Here is a 17462-nt window from a genome sequence, read left to right on the forward strand (position 1 = left end):
CACAAAGACTACATTTAAGGAATGAAGTGTGGTCATAGGTGTATGCCAGGGGTAATACATTCACATATTATTCATTCTGAAATGTACATTATCAGAGAAATTTATTTCAGATGATGGAGCATGTTCAGTAATATTCTGGAGAAAATAATTTAACACTTACTGATAGCTGACATGCTAATGAGGCATCCAATAGCACTCTTGTTTATTATTTGTGAGGAAGTGCTTTTAATCTTATCTATTCTACAAGAAGAAAATGCACTTGTGTTTGCTTGGTTCAAATGTATGTGAACTCAAAGCACACTGGCTTGGGTTCTGCCCCTTTAAAGGAAGGTAGGCACTCCCATGAAACTTTCAACTTCCTGAAACTGAAAGAGAAATAAACAAGCCAGCTACTCCATAATGGCGTATTACCAGTCGACTGCAGATTACTTGGAAGAGTTAAGTTGTTCAATCTGTTTGGAACTGTTTAAAGACCCGGTGATTGTGGAATGTGGGCACAACTTCTGCAAGTCCTGTATTAACAAGGTCTGGGACAGCCTCAGTACTCTCTGTTGTCCTGAATGCAAAGAGGAGTTTTCAGACAGAAGGTATACAGTGAACCGATTCCTAGCTAACCAAGTTGCAAAAGCACAGAGTCTGACTCACAAGCTGGAGGAAGAGATAATAGAAATTGGGCAGGAGGAAGAGGAACAACAAACATATGTGAAACATGAGGAAGTAGCACGCCGTTGTTGGAAACATGAAGAGAGACTGAATTTGTTTTGTGAGGAAGATGAAGCTCTGGCCTGTTCATTGTGTGTCCCTAAACATTACGGTCACCATTTCATATCACTGCAGGAGGCAGTTAACATTTACCAGGTAAAGAATCCAGCAGAATGTCTGCTGTTACTGTGAAGTTAGCATCTTGTGACTTTCCCACCGCAGAAGCATTGCTTTATTTTATTAGTATTGTTATAAACAGCAGACTTTTCAGGTATCTGAAGGAGACAGATACACTGGCTTAGTTACACTGACAACAGTTACAAAATGTGTAAACTGAAATGCATTAAAAATCTTAATAAGTAAAGGGAGATTAGTAAACAGGCAATCATTTGAATGCATTTTACAGGAAATGTATCCTTTTTCAGACAAAAGTAATTTAAAATAAACTTGACATTGAAAGGAAGACCATTTTCAGGCACAACTGTCAACAAAGAAGTAACTGAGCCGTCTGCTACCTTCGGAGATCCAAGTGATTGGGGGAGGGTTTAGCACGCCCCATATGGCCTGCATTGGCAGACAAAGATTGTGTATGTGTATGGAAGCTGTCAATACTTTGCATTTACGTAGGCTGCTTCCAGAATAAAGATGCAGCTGTTTGAAAAGTACATTGCAGCTGTGTGACCATCTGTAAGACAAGGAGAGTAATTTGATCTGGGATTGAGGTGGGGGCAGAAGTTAGAGTCGGCAGCTGATAGTTTTCTTAAGCTGTGATTGGCTATTGCACTCACACTAGCCTGTTTGTTTTTGAAAAAAACTTTTTGTTAAATGACAAGGCAGTATCTTACATGAAAATGCATGACAGTTTACAGGCCAAGTTAAAACCGATAAGCGTCAAAAGTGTCAGTGAGCTTTTTCCACAAGGTGTTGTACTTTTGCAGTAATGGCACATAATTTTACACATTGCATTATTATTTATTGCTATAAAGTTTTGTTATTATCTGTACGTAGTGCCCCTGTTATGTTTTATAGTTTAAGTACTTTTTTATACCTAGAATATGAACTTGACACATACAAATCAAACTTTCTCACCAAACTGTAAGACATAGTGTCTGGCAAGTGGTCAAGGTATGTGTGGCATTAAATATGACAATGAAAGTACAAAATAAAACAATGTATTTATGTCAATTAATATATAATGTTAGCAGATTACAGAGCACCATAAAGTATTAAAATTTGTATACACGTGTCCTTTGCACCGGAGTAACCCAGGAGCACGGTCTGGTCAAGGGACTTACTCAGAATCTCTGATAGGCAAATAGTGACTGAGGAAATCAAACCCTGAATCACTGACTACAAGAAACAGTTTATTAACAGCTCAGAGTTTTAATCCCCGGTACTAACTAGCAGAATTTAAGCTTCTAAATTTCATTAAGCAGTGTAAAAAAATCATCTCATTGTACAGAAGGTTTTAGAAAACCCAGATGCCTGACATGCTGCATAATTAGGCATTGCTTGCATTTCTGTCCCTTTTATGAGCACCAGTTAAAATGTTTTGACAGTTGAATTTCACCATGGTGCTACTACTGCTCTAAGATCTTAGTACATTATTTTTTAATATAAATAGTTGTCAGTTTCTGTTACAAATTTTTATCTGACACTTGGTGCAGTAGTTAAAGTTGTAAGCTTTAGTTCCATTGGTACAGGGTTTGATTCCTTCATCTCTAATTTGCTTACTGTGTGACCTTAAGCAAGTCACTTAACCAGAAATTGCTCCCAGGTTGCTCCCTAAAAGGTACTGTGTCTCCAGTTATTATTATTATTATAGTTGTTAGCATTAAGTCAAAACAGCACACTAAACTGTGAGTTTGTGTGTAAGTAGTAGTCTTGATAAGTATGAACATTATTTTCTGTCAGTATTCTAGAAATATGATAGGTGCATTGTACTTAGAAAGTTACCCAACGACTGTGGGGTAGAAGAACACAGAACTGGTAATGCAGATTGTCATGGTGGCTTGCTTGTTAGGAAGAATAACAGTGAACTAAAGACAATGCATATTTTTATTATTAAATACACAGTCTCTGCACATATACTGCATCTAGTATTGCAAACATGCTGTTTTAAAATGTACAGACAGGTTTACCTTTGGGTTGAGCGTGATCCACACATGGTATATGGGGGCACTTGCAGTACTGGTAATAATTTGATTCAGAAAAATCGTGATATGAATATCATTTATGGAAGGGTATTTATATGTATGGAATTTGTAGATTTACTAGAAATGTTGATTACATCAGACATGCCACCACAGCACAGCTGTTAAAGTGATTTCAGTGTTTATATGTGCATTGTGGGATCTAGTCAGTTATGTGATATCCTTCATCTGTCCTACCATTTTTAGTCTGTATTTAAATAAAAAAAGATTTATAAACTTTTTACTAAAACACAGCCCAAGTGACTTTTGTGAATGTGTCAGTGACCTCACCTTAGGGGTAGTGTTAATGCATCTATACACTTTAATGGGCACATCTCTTCACATGTATGATACTGTGTCCATAGAAACTAAAGATTTGCAGATGCTTTCCCCTACCCTGATGTCAGAAATTTAAGTTCACAGTCTATCCATAGTTGCACGAGAGTAGGGAAGACACAAGTTTTACAAGATTTTTGTTAACTGGATTAGTTTCCAAAGTATTCATCTACGGTGTGAAAATTCTGTTTGATATTTTATGCACCTCATGCTGTACTGCTAAGTAAGAAATTTAGTATCAGGAAATCATTTTAAGTTCTCCCCAGTTTTTCTTCTGTCATTATTTGGTTTAAATAGATAAGTATTAATATGACTGTTTTTATATAGGCAAAGCCATTTTTAAAGGGAAGGAATTAACAGAACATATTAATTATACAATAAACTGTACTAAAATTGATTGGTTATACTTGCAGTGGCACAGTATCAGTGGCTTAAAAGCTAGTACACTTACCTTTGGTGCTGGAAAACCAGAAGTCTATTTTTATTCCCACTCCAGGTGATGGGATTACCAACACTACACTGAAGCATTAGTGGGTGCTACACTCCTGAATATGTTGTCCTTCTTATGAGATAGTAAACTAAGGTCCTATCTGCTTGAGTTAGTGGTAGCTTAGGTAGATGTAAAAGATCCCATGACACCTATCAAAAAGAGTATTGTACTTTTATTTATTCATACATTAAATATACTTTTTAAAACAATACTATCAAGAAGAAACAAGAAACTATACACCAAAAATAATATATGCACTGTATGCATAAACCAATGTCTCACATGAAAAATAGTATGTATATTACACCAATCCTTTTTCCACAACTATTTTTCTAACTTTCCTAGTATCAGTGAACACAACTTGTTGCAACAGTTCTTCATGTCTCATTACCCATATACAAAAAATGGCCAGCACCAAAAGTGAATGATTCCAAAGGAATTTTATTGTGGCACCCCAAACAGTATAAAAGCATCAAACCAGTTTCGGCAACATCCCTTCTTCAGCGACAAATGCGTGTTGGTATTTGTCACTGAAGAAGGCATGTTGCCGAAACTGGTTTGATGCTTTTTTACTGTTTGGGGTGCCACACTAAAAATCCTTTGGAATCATTCACTTTTGGTGCTGGCCGTGTTTTGGATATACATGTTGTTTTTTTGGCCTGGTGTACCAGCCGTACTTGCGAGTTTGTTACAGGATTGTCATTACCCATATACACCAGAAAGTGTTAGGGTGCCATTTTTGAATCCCCACTGCAGCTGTCCATGTCCCTAGGTGACGTGCAACACAAATGTATGTGACTCAAAGTTGATAAGTTATAAATGCCTGTTTTTTTTTTATTTAGCAGAACACTTTTATGACAGCCTTAAGCTTAAATGTTTTCCCGTGTATTTTAAAATAGTATGAAACATTACTGCATTGTGCAGTGATTAAGCAGGCATTTTTCTTATTTGAACCTATGAATTGTTGTTGTTGTCACGAGTCTGCTGTGTTTGTTAGCTCAGGGGTGTTAGAACACCATTACCTAGAAATGTGGTAAATAGGATTAAATTACAAGCTACATTACTATTTTCTCTGCTGCTCATATGAGGTTGCTGATGTAAAATCATCACAGTAATCATGCGACTAGTGTGTCTAGAACAAGCAGGAGCTTAGTGGAGTTTTTAAGGATTATTTTCCACTATTTTGGTGCCATTGCAGAGTGGAATATTTAAAGGTTATTTCCTTCTACTGATGGAAGTCGCATCAGACTGTGTAGGTTGACTGTGAGGGAATTAACTTAGTGTAGAATGTGCTTGCGCCATTACGCTTATGTTATATCAATCTTACCTGCTTCAATTGTTTTGTTTTTCTGCCTATAACCCTTTAATTTGCTGTCTCTAACTCATTTTAGTTTTTAAATTTATTGCACACTCTTGCCATGAACTGAATTTCCCTTCCTGCAATGTCTTGATGGGTTGCATCTCCCTATAACTGTGCAATCGATCATATAATCAACAGGAAGAAAGAAGTGGTGCATGAAACAAAATGAGTGTAGGTTGCTTTGTATGAAAATTGTGATATACCATAGTGTTTTACTCTAATTGCTAGCCATTTACAGATAGAATTCGTAACTGTGAGTATACCACCTGGGACGACAGCTGCTTGCTATCCCCTTACCCTATGTAGTCTTCCCTCCTCCCTCAATAGCCTTGGTACTTACCTAAGGTATTTACCTAAGGTACTCTAAAGCTTGTAGACTTGTTGGCTATACTCTAACCTATATCTGATGGGTCTATATTAGGTGATCGAATGGTCAAATATTCGAACATGTAATAGTCGACCCGTAATAATCGAGCCACCACAATGTCAAACGGTTCAATGTAGATCTCTGTACAGTGCAGAAATGGAAGTTTTCCATTGTCTGCACTGTAGTCCGATCTTGGAGTTGGTATATTTAAGTAGCGGGGGGTGCAGGGGGCTTGCCCCCCCCCCCCGCGTAGAGTGTTTAAATGGTTTGTTTGGGTGGGGTTTTCTTTTATTTTCCATTCAACATTGTGGCGGTTCAGTTATTATGGGTCGACTATTACGGGTTTGAATATTTGACCATTCAGTCACGTAATATAGACCCATATCTGATTACCCCTGGGTTAGCTATTTGTTAGAGACTAAGCTCTTTTTAGATTCAGGTACCACTCGGCAGTAAATGAAGCAAGTAAACTAGTTCTCTAGGGTGGAATACTGCTTGGGAACGTGCCTTCTGTCCAATTAATTTCAGATAGTTTTTCTTATTTTCTGTCTGCCTGCTCCATCCTTGCTATGCTTAGACTCACTCATCTCCCCTACCCTGCCCCCAAATCTCACCCTCCCCCACTAATCCTACACTTATACTTCATAACCAATCCCACACCTACTTCCTCACCAAACATACAACTTATAAAATCCCTTCCTCTCTACCGTTCTTGATCTAACATCTTAACGCCTCCCTCCCTCCCCTAACCCCTCCCTTGTTTTACCACCTAATATGGCTACTTTCATATACCCCCCTCTCCACAGCATACACTTTATGTACAGTAATTATGTCACTCTACAGTGCTATAGTTACCATTACTTATAACTGTACTGTACCTTCCTCTTCATTATGATACCTAAAACATCTACCTGTACTTCCCTCCTCACTCTAACCATTACTCTAATGCATCCTCTAACCTCTTTCCTTTGCACCCTCTATTCTTCCCCAAACTAAAAATTCAATCTACACCTTACCATGTTCTATACCATCTCGCACATCTCAATACACTCAGAAAGAATGAACTTTACCCATCTATTTACCCCTTTTCTCCACAATTCCTCTTAGTGGAGATATCCATCCAAATCCAGGACCCAACTTACATCTCAACCTAACTCCTACAAATCCTAAAATTAATAACACTTAATTTCCAAAGTATTGAAAACAAAATTTCAGATTTTCATGCCTTGACTGCCCACTATCAATCCGACATAATTGCTGCCACACAAACTTGGTTAAAGCCAACTATAAGAGACTCAACCCCCCCCCCCCCAAACTTTAGTACCATTAGACTAGAGAGACTTTACAAGAAATGAGGTGGTGTTGTCCTCTTTTACCCTAGTTCTTACTACTTTACCCCCTTCTCTGATACTATTTCACAATTCTCCACTGCAGAAATACTAATCTCATCTCTAAAAATAAATAACTCCAAAAAACTATACATTACATCCCTTTACATTGTCCCAGGTAATAACATACCCATACTTGAAAACATCTTGGCCTGGATCTCCAATGCAATCAAAAATGAAACTATCATACTAGGCAACATAAATATTAACTGAGCCAATATTAGTTCTAAACTTCCTTCTAGTGACATTAACCTATTCCACTTGACCCAATTAATCACGTTTCTTACTAGATTCAACAAATATTATATGGAAGGCTCTATTATAGATTGGATACTGGTCAGTGACCCAAATAAAATCTCCTCCGCTGTTACCCTCTCAAATACACTTAGCGATTATCTGCCTGCCTTTGTTCTCAGATCATCTCCGTCTCTCCAAAAGGAACATCACTATAAACATGTCTGGAACTTATATAACTTGATCCTAAAACCTTCACTTGCCTATTGAACAATATGTATTGGGATATCCTAAAAAAGCTCCCCCCTAGATGAAGCAGTAAACTACTTCAATAATCTACTTCTACAAATGCTATAAAAATTCACCCCCTCCATATGAAAAATATAAAATCTAGTTATTACACACCTTGGCTAACAAAATCAACAAAGCAATTAATGCAAACCAGAAATAATTAGCAAAAAACAGCAATAATCCATCTACATAATAAAACTATAGGCAACTCCGCAACCAAGTTAAAAAACAAATAACCAAAGACAAAAAAGAATATCCTCTAAAATTTCATTCCAGCCACAAGAAAAACACTAAAACAATTTGGTCAGCCATAACCTCACTACTAAATCCAGGTACAAAAGCACAGCCTACCCCATTCCCAAACAAACCTCATCCAGATATTAACAATCTTTTCAACACCACTTTTATAAATGCTATGTCCAATATCACTTCCAGTTTCACCAAACATCAAAATGACTCAAACCCTTCTACTGTCACCTCTAGTCCTTCCCTCCCCTCCTGCACCTCCTCCTCACATTTCTCTTTTGAATTGTGAGAAGTCTCTAAAACCTCACCATGTTCCTTCTCTATAAAACCTATTCCCACTGCCACTATAAAATGACTACTTCACAAACGTAAGCCTGGCTCCATTGCAGCTGATGATCTGCCCACGGAATGTTTAAGAGTAGCAGCTGGCACAATTGCTTGTCCTATTGCATATTTATAAATAGATGTATCCATGACTCTTGTCTCACTAATACCTGGAAAATGACATTCATTCTACCTCTCCAGAAAGGTGGAGACCCTTCAGACTTCTCAAATTACTACCCAATTGCTATTCTCTCCCTAATCTCTAAGATTCTCGAAAAATGCATACAGACTCAACTCCTTGACTTTCTCACCAATAATCATGTTCTGTCACCCACACAGCATGGCTTTATTCCAGATCACAGTACAGTGTCAGCTTTAGTCTCCTTCTTAGATATAATCAGTATGGCCAGAGACTCTGGTCAGTATGTCTCATCTACTTTCTTAAATCTAGCTAAAGCTTTCGATACCATTTCACATTCCCTTCTTCTAGGTAGACTCTCACAAACTGGTCTCTCCCCCCATTCACTCAACTGGCTTTCAAGCTATTTATCTAATAGACAACAAGCCGAAACTCCTCCCTGTCTTCTTATCTCCGTAACCCCATTGGTGTTCCCCAGGGGTCTATTTTAGGCCCCGTACTTTTCTGCACTTTTATTAATAATCTATGCTTATCATTTACCCATGGCTCTATTATCCAATATACGGATGATTCCACAATGATTTACTTCGCTGATTCCATACCCAAACTCTAGCATATTACCCAACTAGCATTTAAAGCTGTTGAGAATTGGCTTACCAAAAATCACATGCTTCTCAATCCTAACAAAACCAAGCTACTTGTTGTTTTCCCTAAGAAAAGTACTCCTTTTAACAAAGACCAACTTCCTATACTCTCACAAAACAACACTGCTATTGAAATAGTTCCCCATACTAAACTACTTGGGGTTATCATAGATGAACACTTAAAATTCGATCTACATGTTCTATGTAACATTAAAAAATCTCACCAAAAAGGCTTGCTGTATAGACACAAAAACTCTCTTAACCCTACCAGTAAAAAAAAAAAACACTAGCCATCACTTATCTCCTTCCATCGCTGAACTGTGGTACTCCACTATTCACCAACTTACTTTCTACCCTAAAATCAAAATTAGAAACCTACTACAACAAAATTTCCAGTTTTGCAGATAATGCTTCATACTCTTCTCATCACTGTATAGCTTTGCACTCTCTAAATTGGCACAAACTACCATACTGTCTCTCTTATATTCAATTAACCACAGCCCACAAAATACTACATAAACCTTCAGCATGCCCTGCCCTCACTATGTTATTTAGCAACTGTCTACCCACAAGTCCCTTATATCTGTAAATCAACATGTACTACAGATATATAAACCAAAACATCCCACTGGCCAGCTTTTATACTCCCACTTTGTAGCTAGTTTCTGGAACTCTCTTCCCTTTACAGTTAGATCTACTACTCTTATTGCTCCCTTTAAAATTTCCTTGGAGAGCTGTTTCTCCTCCATTTGGATATGTAACTGCTCTATACCTCCCGCATTTAAGGCCTAATCCTCTTCTTCATCTCTTCTTCATCTCTAATCCCTCTTTGAATGTACCATATCTTAGCCATCTAAAACCTCAATATTCCCATCTAACACTGCTCTTTGCAAATCACCCTAATTCTCTTTTTATATGCCTTTACAATTACTGCTACTTCCACTAAAAATGTTATCATTATTTTACATTTGCAAATCTCCTTTTTCTCCCTATTCCATCTACACCTTTACTAGCACTTCTCTAATTCTACACCTTTACTAGTACTACTTCTCCCCTTCAAAAGTTATCATTACTTAACCATGACCTGTAAGTTTTTACACTCAGAATGATTGCCCTTGGAAGGTTATGCATGACTTACATATTCATATGTATGCTACACTTCCAAAGGTAATTACCCTGTAAAAATATATTTTTCTTTTTAATGTTCTTCTGTATGCACATTTATGTATGAATTTTCAACTGTTTGTTATCTTGAACCTTTGATGTTAACTTGCTTGTGTATCTTATCTTAATTGTTCCATATTGTTACATATATTGGAGCTTTTCTCTCTGGACCTCCACTGAAAATAGGCTCTCAAGACCCAGTGGACTATCCCAGTAATTAAATGCCAATAAATAAATAAGTCAGAAACAGTAATGCATCCGATTGTGAAATAATACTATGTTGTACATTATGATAATGACAAAACAAATGTGAGATGTTATCGGAAAAATAATGCACTTCAGAATTTTCAAAACAGATGACCAGAATGTCTGAATTCTAGAACATTTTAGAGAAACATGAGGAATGGATTCTACTGTCTGACACATATTACATAATCTCTGATTACATCCTTTATCTTTCATTTGTGCTTCCACTGGTAATATACTTATAGATGTACATCAGAACAAGTTTTAAAATGTTGTTTATAACTTTAAAAAAAATAACATCACCAGGTTAAACAGACCATTGTCTTTCTAAAAAATGAATCCATAATCTTGTTATACCACAAGCACTGAAACTGGGGTATAAATGTATATAGTAATTTCCAATATATTATGCAATCAGTACATTCTGTTTAAATTTAAAAATGAAAAAAAATGTTTTTTTTCCTACAATAATTGTTAAAAAAAATCAAAATAAATGTATAGATGACAAAAAAAAAGTGGAATTAATCATACCCAGGCCACCTTCTTTCCCTGGACAATAACTAATACTGCATTTTATTGGATTCAATTTATTCTGCCCCCCCCCAAAAAAAAAATGAAAAATAATTATCAAAAAGAGTATTTTCATTATTTTTTTGGAAAAGAAAAAACTTGCCCAAAATAACTAAATTTTCCTAAAATTAGGGTATTTAAAATATTAAATTTTACAGAAAAGAAAGACAAAAACATTTCCATTTAAGTAAAGAAATAGATATGTCAGAAAGTAAATATTCCCAGTGCTGAATATAAACTATAACATCACCAAAAGGAATATCCAATATCTGTATAGAAGTATCTGAAAAAGGAATACTACAGTCCAACTTTAAAGATCCGTCATCTCAACATTTAATTGAATTGAGATATAAACTTATAAATTTTAAGTAAAACATGATTACCTTCAAAACTTCAAGTACATTTTACTTTTTAAAAGTAAAATAAAGTCATCTGCATAAGATAAAGTTAAAGAAATAGAAATAGTAGAAATGATAGTTCAAAGAGAAAAAGAACAAGAAAAGTGATAGTCTTCAATAATAACATTCATACTTAAGGAAAACAAGATACCACTCAAAGGACAACTAGCAAGTTTCATCTGTTTACCTAAATGACCATTTACCATAGGTCTAAATATCTTTTTTAAACTGTCATAAATGTCTTTAAGAAGAACTATATTTTTTCAGGAAGATCAAAACAATGTAAAACATCTCACAATGCCATATGTGAAATAGAATTGTACACCTTCTCTATGTCAAAAGAAAACACTAGTATTAGAAGCATGAATAGTATCAACTATTTCTCTTAATAATATAAGTAAATCATTTATTGGTTTATCTTTAGTACCATAAGTACCTGGATGTAATATTTTAATACTGCACTTAATCTTCGATGTAATATTTTACATAAAACGTTAGTTAGTATTCATCAGAGTAAGTGGTGTCAAACTTTTTGTATCTTTTTCATCTCCCTTTTTATATAGAGAAATCTGATAACACCTTCACAGAAAGTATAATTATCAGTACCATTAGATAACCAATAATTTAGAATATGGGGAGACCATCAATACCTGGGGCCATATTTTTATTTAAAGATGTTAGTACCATATCTAACAAAAAAATGGTCATACTACAATATCTTCTTTAGATATAGAAGTAATGTACTATAAATAAGAAATACTGCCACAAATAGAAAAATTACTTTGTAGATAATCTTCCACAACCCTCAATTTATTTTACTGTATTGACAATATTTCCTTTGTTATTATTTTCTATAATAGAACCATTCTCCTTTTTAATTTAGTACAACAAAGCAGATATGTCATGCAACTTACCATGAATGCAATATTTTGTTTATACAACAAATCATTTATTCCATCATATCTAAGTTTATAGACAATATCATAGTCAATTGAAATTCCAGTAACAACATTGCAGGATAATCCTCAAAGGCAACTGTCCCAGATTTGATTATATGTACATTTTTTATATAATAAAGCAGTTTCCATAGAGTAAAATTTTGCTTTATGTTCTATTTTATGATAATACCAACAGTCAGACTACTCCTTGTACAAAGGAGCTAATGAAAAAGTTGGTTTGCACAACAGTGTTAACATTGCAGCCTACTTAACAGTTTGTGTAATCCTACCATTACGTTTCTTAATACCCTTTTCACCATTTTATATAAGTAGTATTTATTGTGATTTCAAATAGTAAAGCCTTATAATCTGTAAGAGCAACATCTAACAAGTCCGAGAAAACCTAAAATAGATCATGTACATATGCAAAATAACCAATTTCAGTAGCTAATTTCCTAATGACAGGTAGGTCCCATATATGAATTCAAAGCAAAAGATTTATGATCAAAAATATTTTTTAATATTTTAATATCTAAACTATTAGAAGGTGCTCTGAAATAATTCCAATCAACCACAAAATAATAGGACAATTAACCATGACTATAATAAAAAAAGTATATTCTAGACTTCAACAGGTTATATGCATACTTAAAAATGACTAAAGGTGGAGGAGTGTCAATATTCACCAAGGATATTCACACCACCAGGCTAGTTGGCCAACACAATGTGTCTGAAATTCTCCAAGTGCAACTAACACTAGATAAGACTGCAATCCAAATTGTAGCTTGCTACAGATCCCCCACCATACCCCAAGATTCTCACTACACCTTTCTAAACATACTGGAAAATATTAAGATAGAACCAAACACCCTAATACTGGGTGATTTTAACTACCCTGCCATTAACTGGGAAAACTACTCATGTCCCAACACCTTTCGGTTCTTGGAATTCATAAATTCCAACACGCTGGATCAACTAATCCATAGTCCAACCAGGGGCTCCAATATCCTAGACCTGGTCATTACCAACATGGGAAATCAATGCTCCATACCTATGGTCACCCCCTTGTTAGTCAGGTCTGACCATAAGCTAATCACCCTTAACATCCACATCCCACCCCCAACCCCCAGTAAAGAAACCACCATAAAAAACTTCTCTAAAGCCAACTTCATGCTACTCAAGTCAGAAGTGACAAACTTCATGACACCCATGCAGACGGGAACTGAAAGTTCAACTGCTGAATCCTACACTACGGCACTGTACGAGCACATCCACTCATGCATGAATCGTGCCATCCCAAATAGAGCCAAAATGCTCTCATCCAAAAAAAGGAAACCAATCTGGTGGTCCCCTGCCATAAACAAACTTTACAACAAAAGGAAGAAACTTTTGCAGAAAAGAGGAAAATCCCAGGATGCAAAAAACTCCCTTACTAGCCTCAGTAAAAAAACTGAGATGCCTCATAAAATCCTCCAAAGCTAGTTATGAAAATAAAATTGCCAAAGATTCCAAAGACAACCACAAAGCATTCTATAATTATGTCAAGAATCTAAATGGCAATGCTCAGATCTGCTCTGAGCTAAAACAGAATGGCATTAAATAAACTGATCCGAAGGATATTGCCAATATCCTGGCAGATCGATTCAGTGCCAACTTCACCCCACTCACCCCTAAATGGCCCATCTCAATACCGAAGATTGCCAAATTCCAGTAATAACCACACAGGTACAAAACGCACTCTCTAAAGCCAAGAATACAGCATCCATGGGACCAGATGACATCCCGGGCTGTGTACTACATGAACTACAATATGAACTGGCACCTCACCTAAGTGTCATGTTTAATCATAGCCTCACCTCAGGTTTCATGCCCACTGAGTGGCGCAGAGCTATAGTTATCCCAATCCACAAGGGGATCCACCTTGGATCCCGGAAACTACCGTCCCATCAGTCTGACAAGCCTTATCTGCAAGGCCATGGTATCATGGAACTTATAAACAAAGACATTGGCAACCTTCAAACACTGGACCCCACCCAGTTTGGGTTTGTGAAGGGCCGATCTTGTCTCCTGAACCTGATTGACTTCTTTGAATCAGTCTCCAGAGCCATGGACAAGGGTAAGGTGGTCCACACAGCCTATCTAGACCTTGCCAAGGCCTTTGACACCATCCCCACTCTGGAATCATAGATAAACTTACTAAGTTGGGCATTAATCCCTATGTCACCCAATGGGTTGCTAAATGGCTTACTGATAGAACCCACACTGTAAAAGTAGCCAACTCCAAATCCAGCTCCAGACAAGTGACAAGTGGAGTACCTCAGGGTTCAGTCCTGGGGCGCTCTTGTTTGGCATCTACTTCTGAAGTACAGGTCAACACTAAGGGACTCTGGCTAACAAAGTTTGCAGATGACTGCAAACTGGGAGCCATTATTGAATCCCAAATGATGTGGATACTCTACAAAAGGGCCTTACAGAAACAGATGCTTGGTGCCAGAGCCATGGGCTCAAGCTCAATGCCAAGAAATGTATTGTTATCCCCTTTGGGAAAAACATGTATCCATGAATTACCATATAGGTGGCAGTACACTAAACACAGAAAGTGTGATAAGAGACTTAGGGACACAGGTGGACAGTGGTCTCACCTTCGATAACCACATCGCCACAACAGTCAGGAAATCCTTCTATGTGGCACACCTCATCACGAAGGGCTTTTCATCCAGAAAAAGGAGGTCATTGTCCCACTGTACTCATCCCTCATTAGACCCATTATAGAATACAATGCCCCATTTGGTATGTACCTCTCAAGACATCTGCAACAACTGGAAAGGCCTCAGAAATACCTCACTAAAAGAATCACAGGCCTAAAGCAGATGCCCTATGCTGACCGCCTTAAAAACTCCAGCTATACTCTGTCGCATATCGTCTACTCAGAGGCGATCTCTGCTTAACATACAAGGCCATGTCAAACCCAGAGCTGTTGGACATGCTACACTTAAAGAAATCCCAATCCCTCAGAGCTACACGCTCCAGGGATCTAAACCTTGTCATCACAATAAACAAAACATGTTGGAGGGATAGGTTCCTGACCCAGAGACTCCCCAGACTCTGGAATAGATTGCCCATACATGTCAAGCAGAGTGCCTCTTTGGACCTCTTCAAGAGGAACCTTGACGATTGGATGGGAGAAAGGAAATTCACCCCAGGGATCACGTCAGTCGCCCTGCTAGACAGGGGTCCAGGAAAGTAAATAATGTGGGAAGAAATATTCAGGGAATTGTTATGGCTAGGCTTGTATAGGCCCTAGGGCTGATAACCTAGTACTAACCTATGAACCTATGAACCTATGAAGTCCATTCTAAACTTCAAGTAGGGAGGTGCATACATAAAAATGATCCTGACTATACCTGTAGTCATCTTTATGTCACAAAATCAGTAAATTGCATGGTAGTCCTATCAAAAATCTGTTAATATAACATGAGGTCAAAGTAATACAGATATACCAGAATAGTATTCCTCAACAAACTGCCAGACTGTTTTATATCTCCAAATACTTTCCACTTGATGTCTTTGCAAAGCATTCAAAAAATGTATATTTAATAAACAAAACATATCTGCATCAATCATTTTACATAAATCAATACTAAAAAATGTTCCTGTTTTCATTCAAAATACTATTAAATTAACACAAAGATATTAAAACTATCCCTTGCCTTTCTTCACAACTTTTTAGTCCTGTTTCCAGTAGAAGTGTTAGATCCTTCATCATCATCTAGTTCATCAGTATCATCTTCCTTGCCTCCTTCATCATCCAAAGAATCTAAATATTGTCTTCCGCATCCTCATTTTCTTGAATAATATCTCATACTATATTGGAAAGGTTACCTGCAATATGCAAATACTCCAGAGAGTATGTCCTTCCAGTATAAATACATCTGTATTACAGGTTTGATTACTAGTCCTTAAATCAGAAATGACCCGTTTATCTGGTAATGACTGACAGTCAAACCAAAAATGCCCCACTATATTGCACTTTCTACATGATGGTGTACAATTTACTGCAGAGTGCCCTGGTTTTCCAGATTGACTACATTTTTTTAGGACACTGTGGGATTAAATGCATTAGACAACTACAAATAAAATAAGGTTTAGGTTGATTTTTGTATGATATGTAAGCTCTCTGGTCATTTATGTTAACAACTCTAGGAATATGAATCACTTTGTCATCTTTGATATGTAATATATCCTGTACTCCCTATGCCCCATTCCATAAACCTCTAACATCATACATTTTTTTAAATATCTGTCATTTGTTAGAATGTAAAGAAAAATACTGTTTGATATAAGAATCATCCATGTTTGCCATTCTAAAGCAAACAGTCTATGTTTGTAAGACATGTCTGAAACAATCAAAATGCAAGATACCAATGGCAAAGTTTTTTTTTTCATCAACATGTTGTAAAAATTTATCAGCAATGTCCACAGAGTCAAAAGTAATGTCACAAAACTTACTTCTCCTTTCCAATGAGTATGAAAGCTTGCACATATTTTAAAGAAAATCCTAAGGGAACAGTAACATTGTCCCAGAGAATGTATCTATCAAGTACAGAATCATTTTTAGTGGAAATGCAAACAGAATGTAGTGTCTGTTGTACATACTTAATAATGTTATCTGTTTGTTTAGTTGTATTACCAGTTTTAATGATAGTAGCATATGATGGAATTGAAGGAATATCGGAAGTATTACAAAGCAATATCTTAGGAACCATGTCTGATGAGCAACCCAGAACAATATTATCTATCAACAAAATACTAAAAAACATCACTTCCTGTAAGTTAGAATCCTCTTAATCCTCAGAGAATAATTTTCCATAGTTTGGCTCCATGATACCTTTTGCACCATAGTAGGTTCATCTTAGATAAAGTCTCATCCAGTAAACCATTCAGATGTAGTACCATAATTAGAACTGGATTTTCATTTTCTCCAGAACCAGGACGCTATTCATCCTAACATAGCATAGTGCAACCACGCTAGGGCTCCTTGCACAAATTCTGCCTATTGCAAAGAGCAGAGGCAGTTCTCCAATGCCCTGCCCAAATTTCTCCTAGTAGTATAAATATCACCTCAGGTCTCCACTGAAAAACGGTCACTATCTTAGTTTGACTAACCCTGGTCAACAAATAGTAAATTAAAAAAAGTATGAGAAGGATTTGATCAATAGGTTACTTTTGGAAGAAGCAAAGGGGCAAAATATTTGAAGTATTTCTATTGGTGCTTGTGTTAAAAACAAGGCCAGTTCATTTAATTAAGAAATTATTATGCGCATTATTTATGTTACTGATATTTTAAATATTTTAACAGTTATTCAACATTGTTTTTATCTTGATTAAGCTCCTGGGGGAAGTTTCTGTGAGATGAATACTGATTTAAGGCAA

At 36.5% G+C, this 17462-nt stretch overlaps 1 protein-coding gene across 1 annotated transcript in view; it reads left to right on the forward strand.

Moving 5' to 3' along the window:
• Nucleotides 1–354: 354 nt before the first annotated feature.
• Nucleotides 355–17462, forward strand: part of LOC122813721 (nuclear factor 7, ovary-like) — a 238751-nt gene continuing 221643 nt past the window's right edge. The window contains exon 1 of the mRNA XM_044086188.1: nt 355–858. Coding sequence (XP_043942123.1) covers nt 400–858 — 459 coding nt within the window. The 5' untranslated portion in view covers nt 355–399. The remainder of the gene's footprint in view (nt 859–17462) is intronic.

This window comes from Protopterus annectens, chromosome 10.part0 (genome assembly GCF_019279795.1).
Source record: "Protopterus annectens isolate FY-2018-M chromosome 10.part0, PAN1.0, whole genome shotgun sequence".
In the NCBI taxonomy this organism is placed as follows: Eukaryota; Metazoa; Chordata; order Ceratodontiformes; family Protopteridae; genus Protopterus; species Protopterus annectens.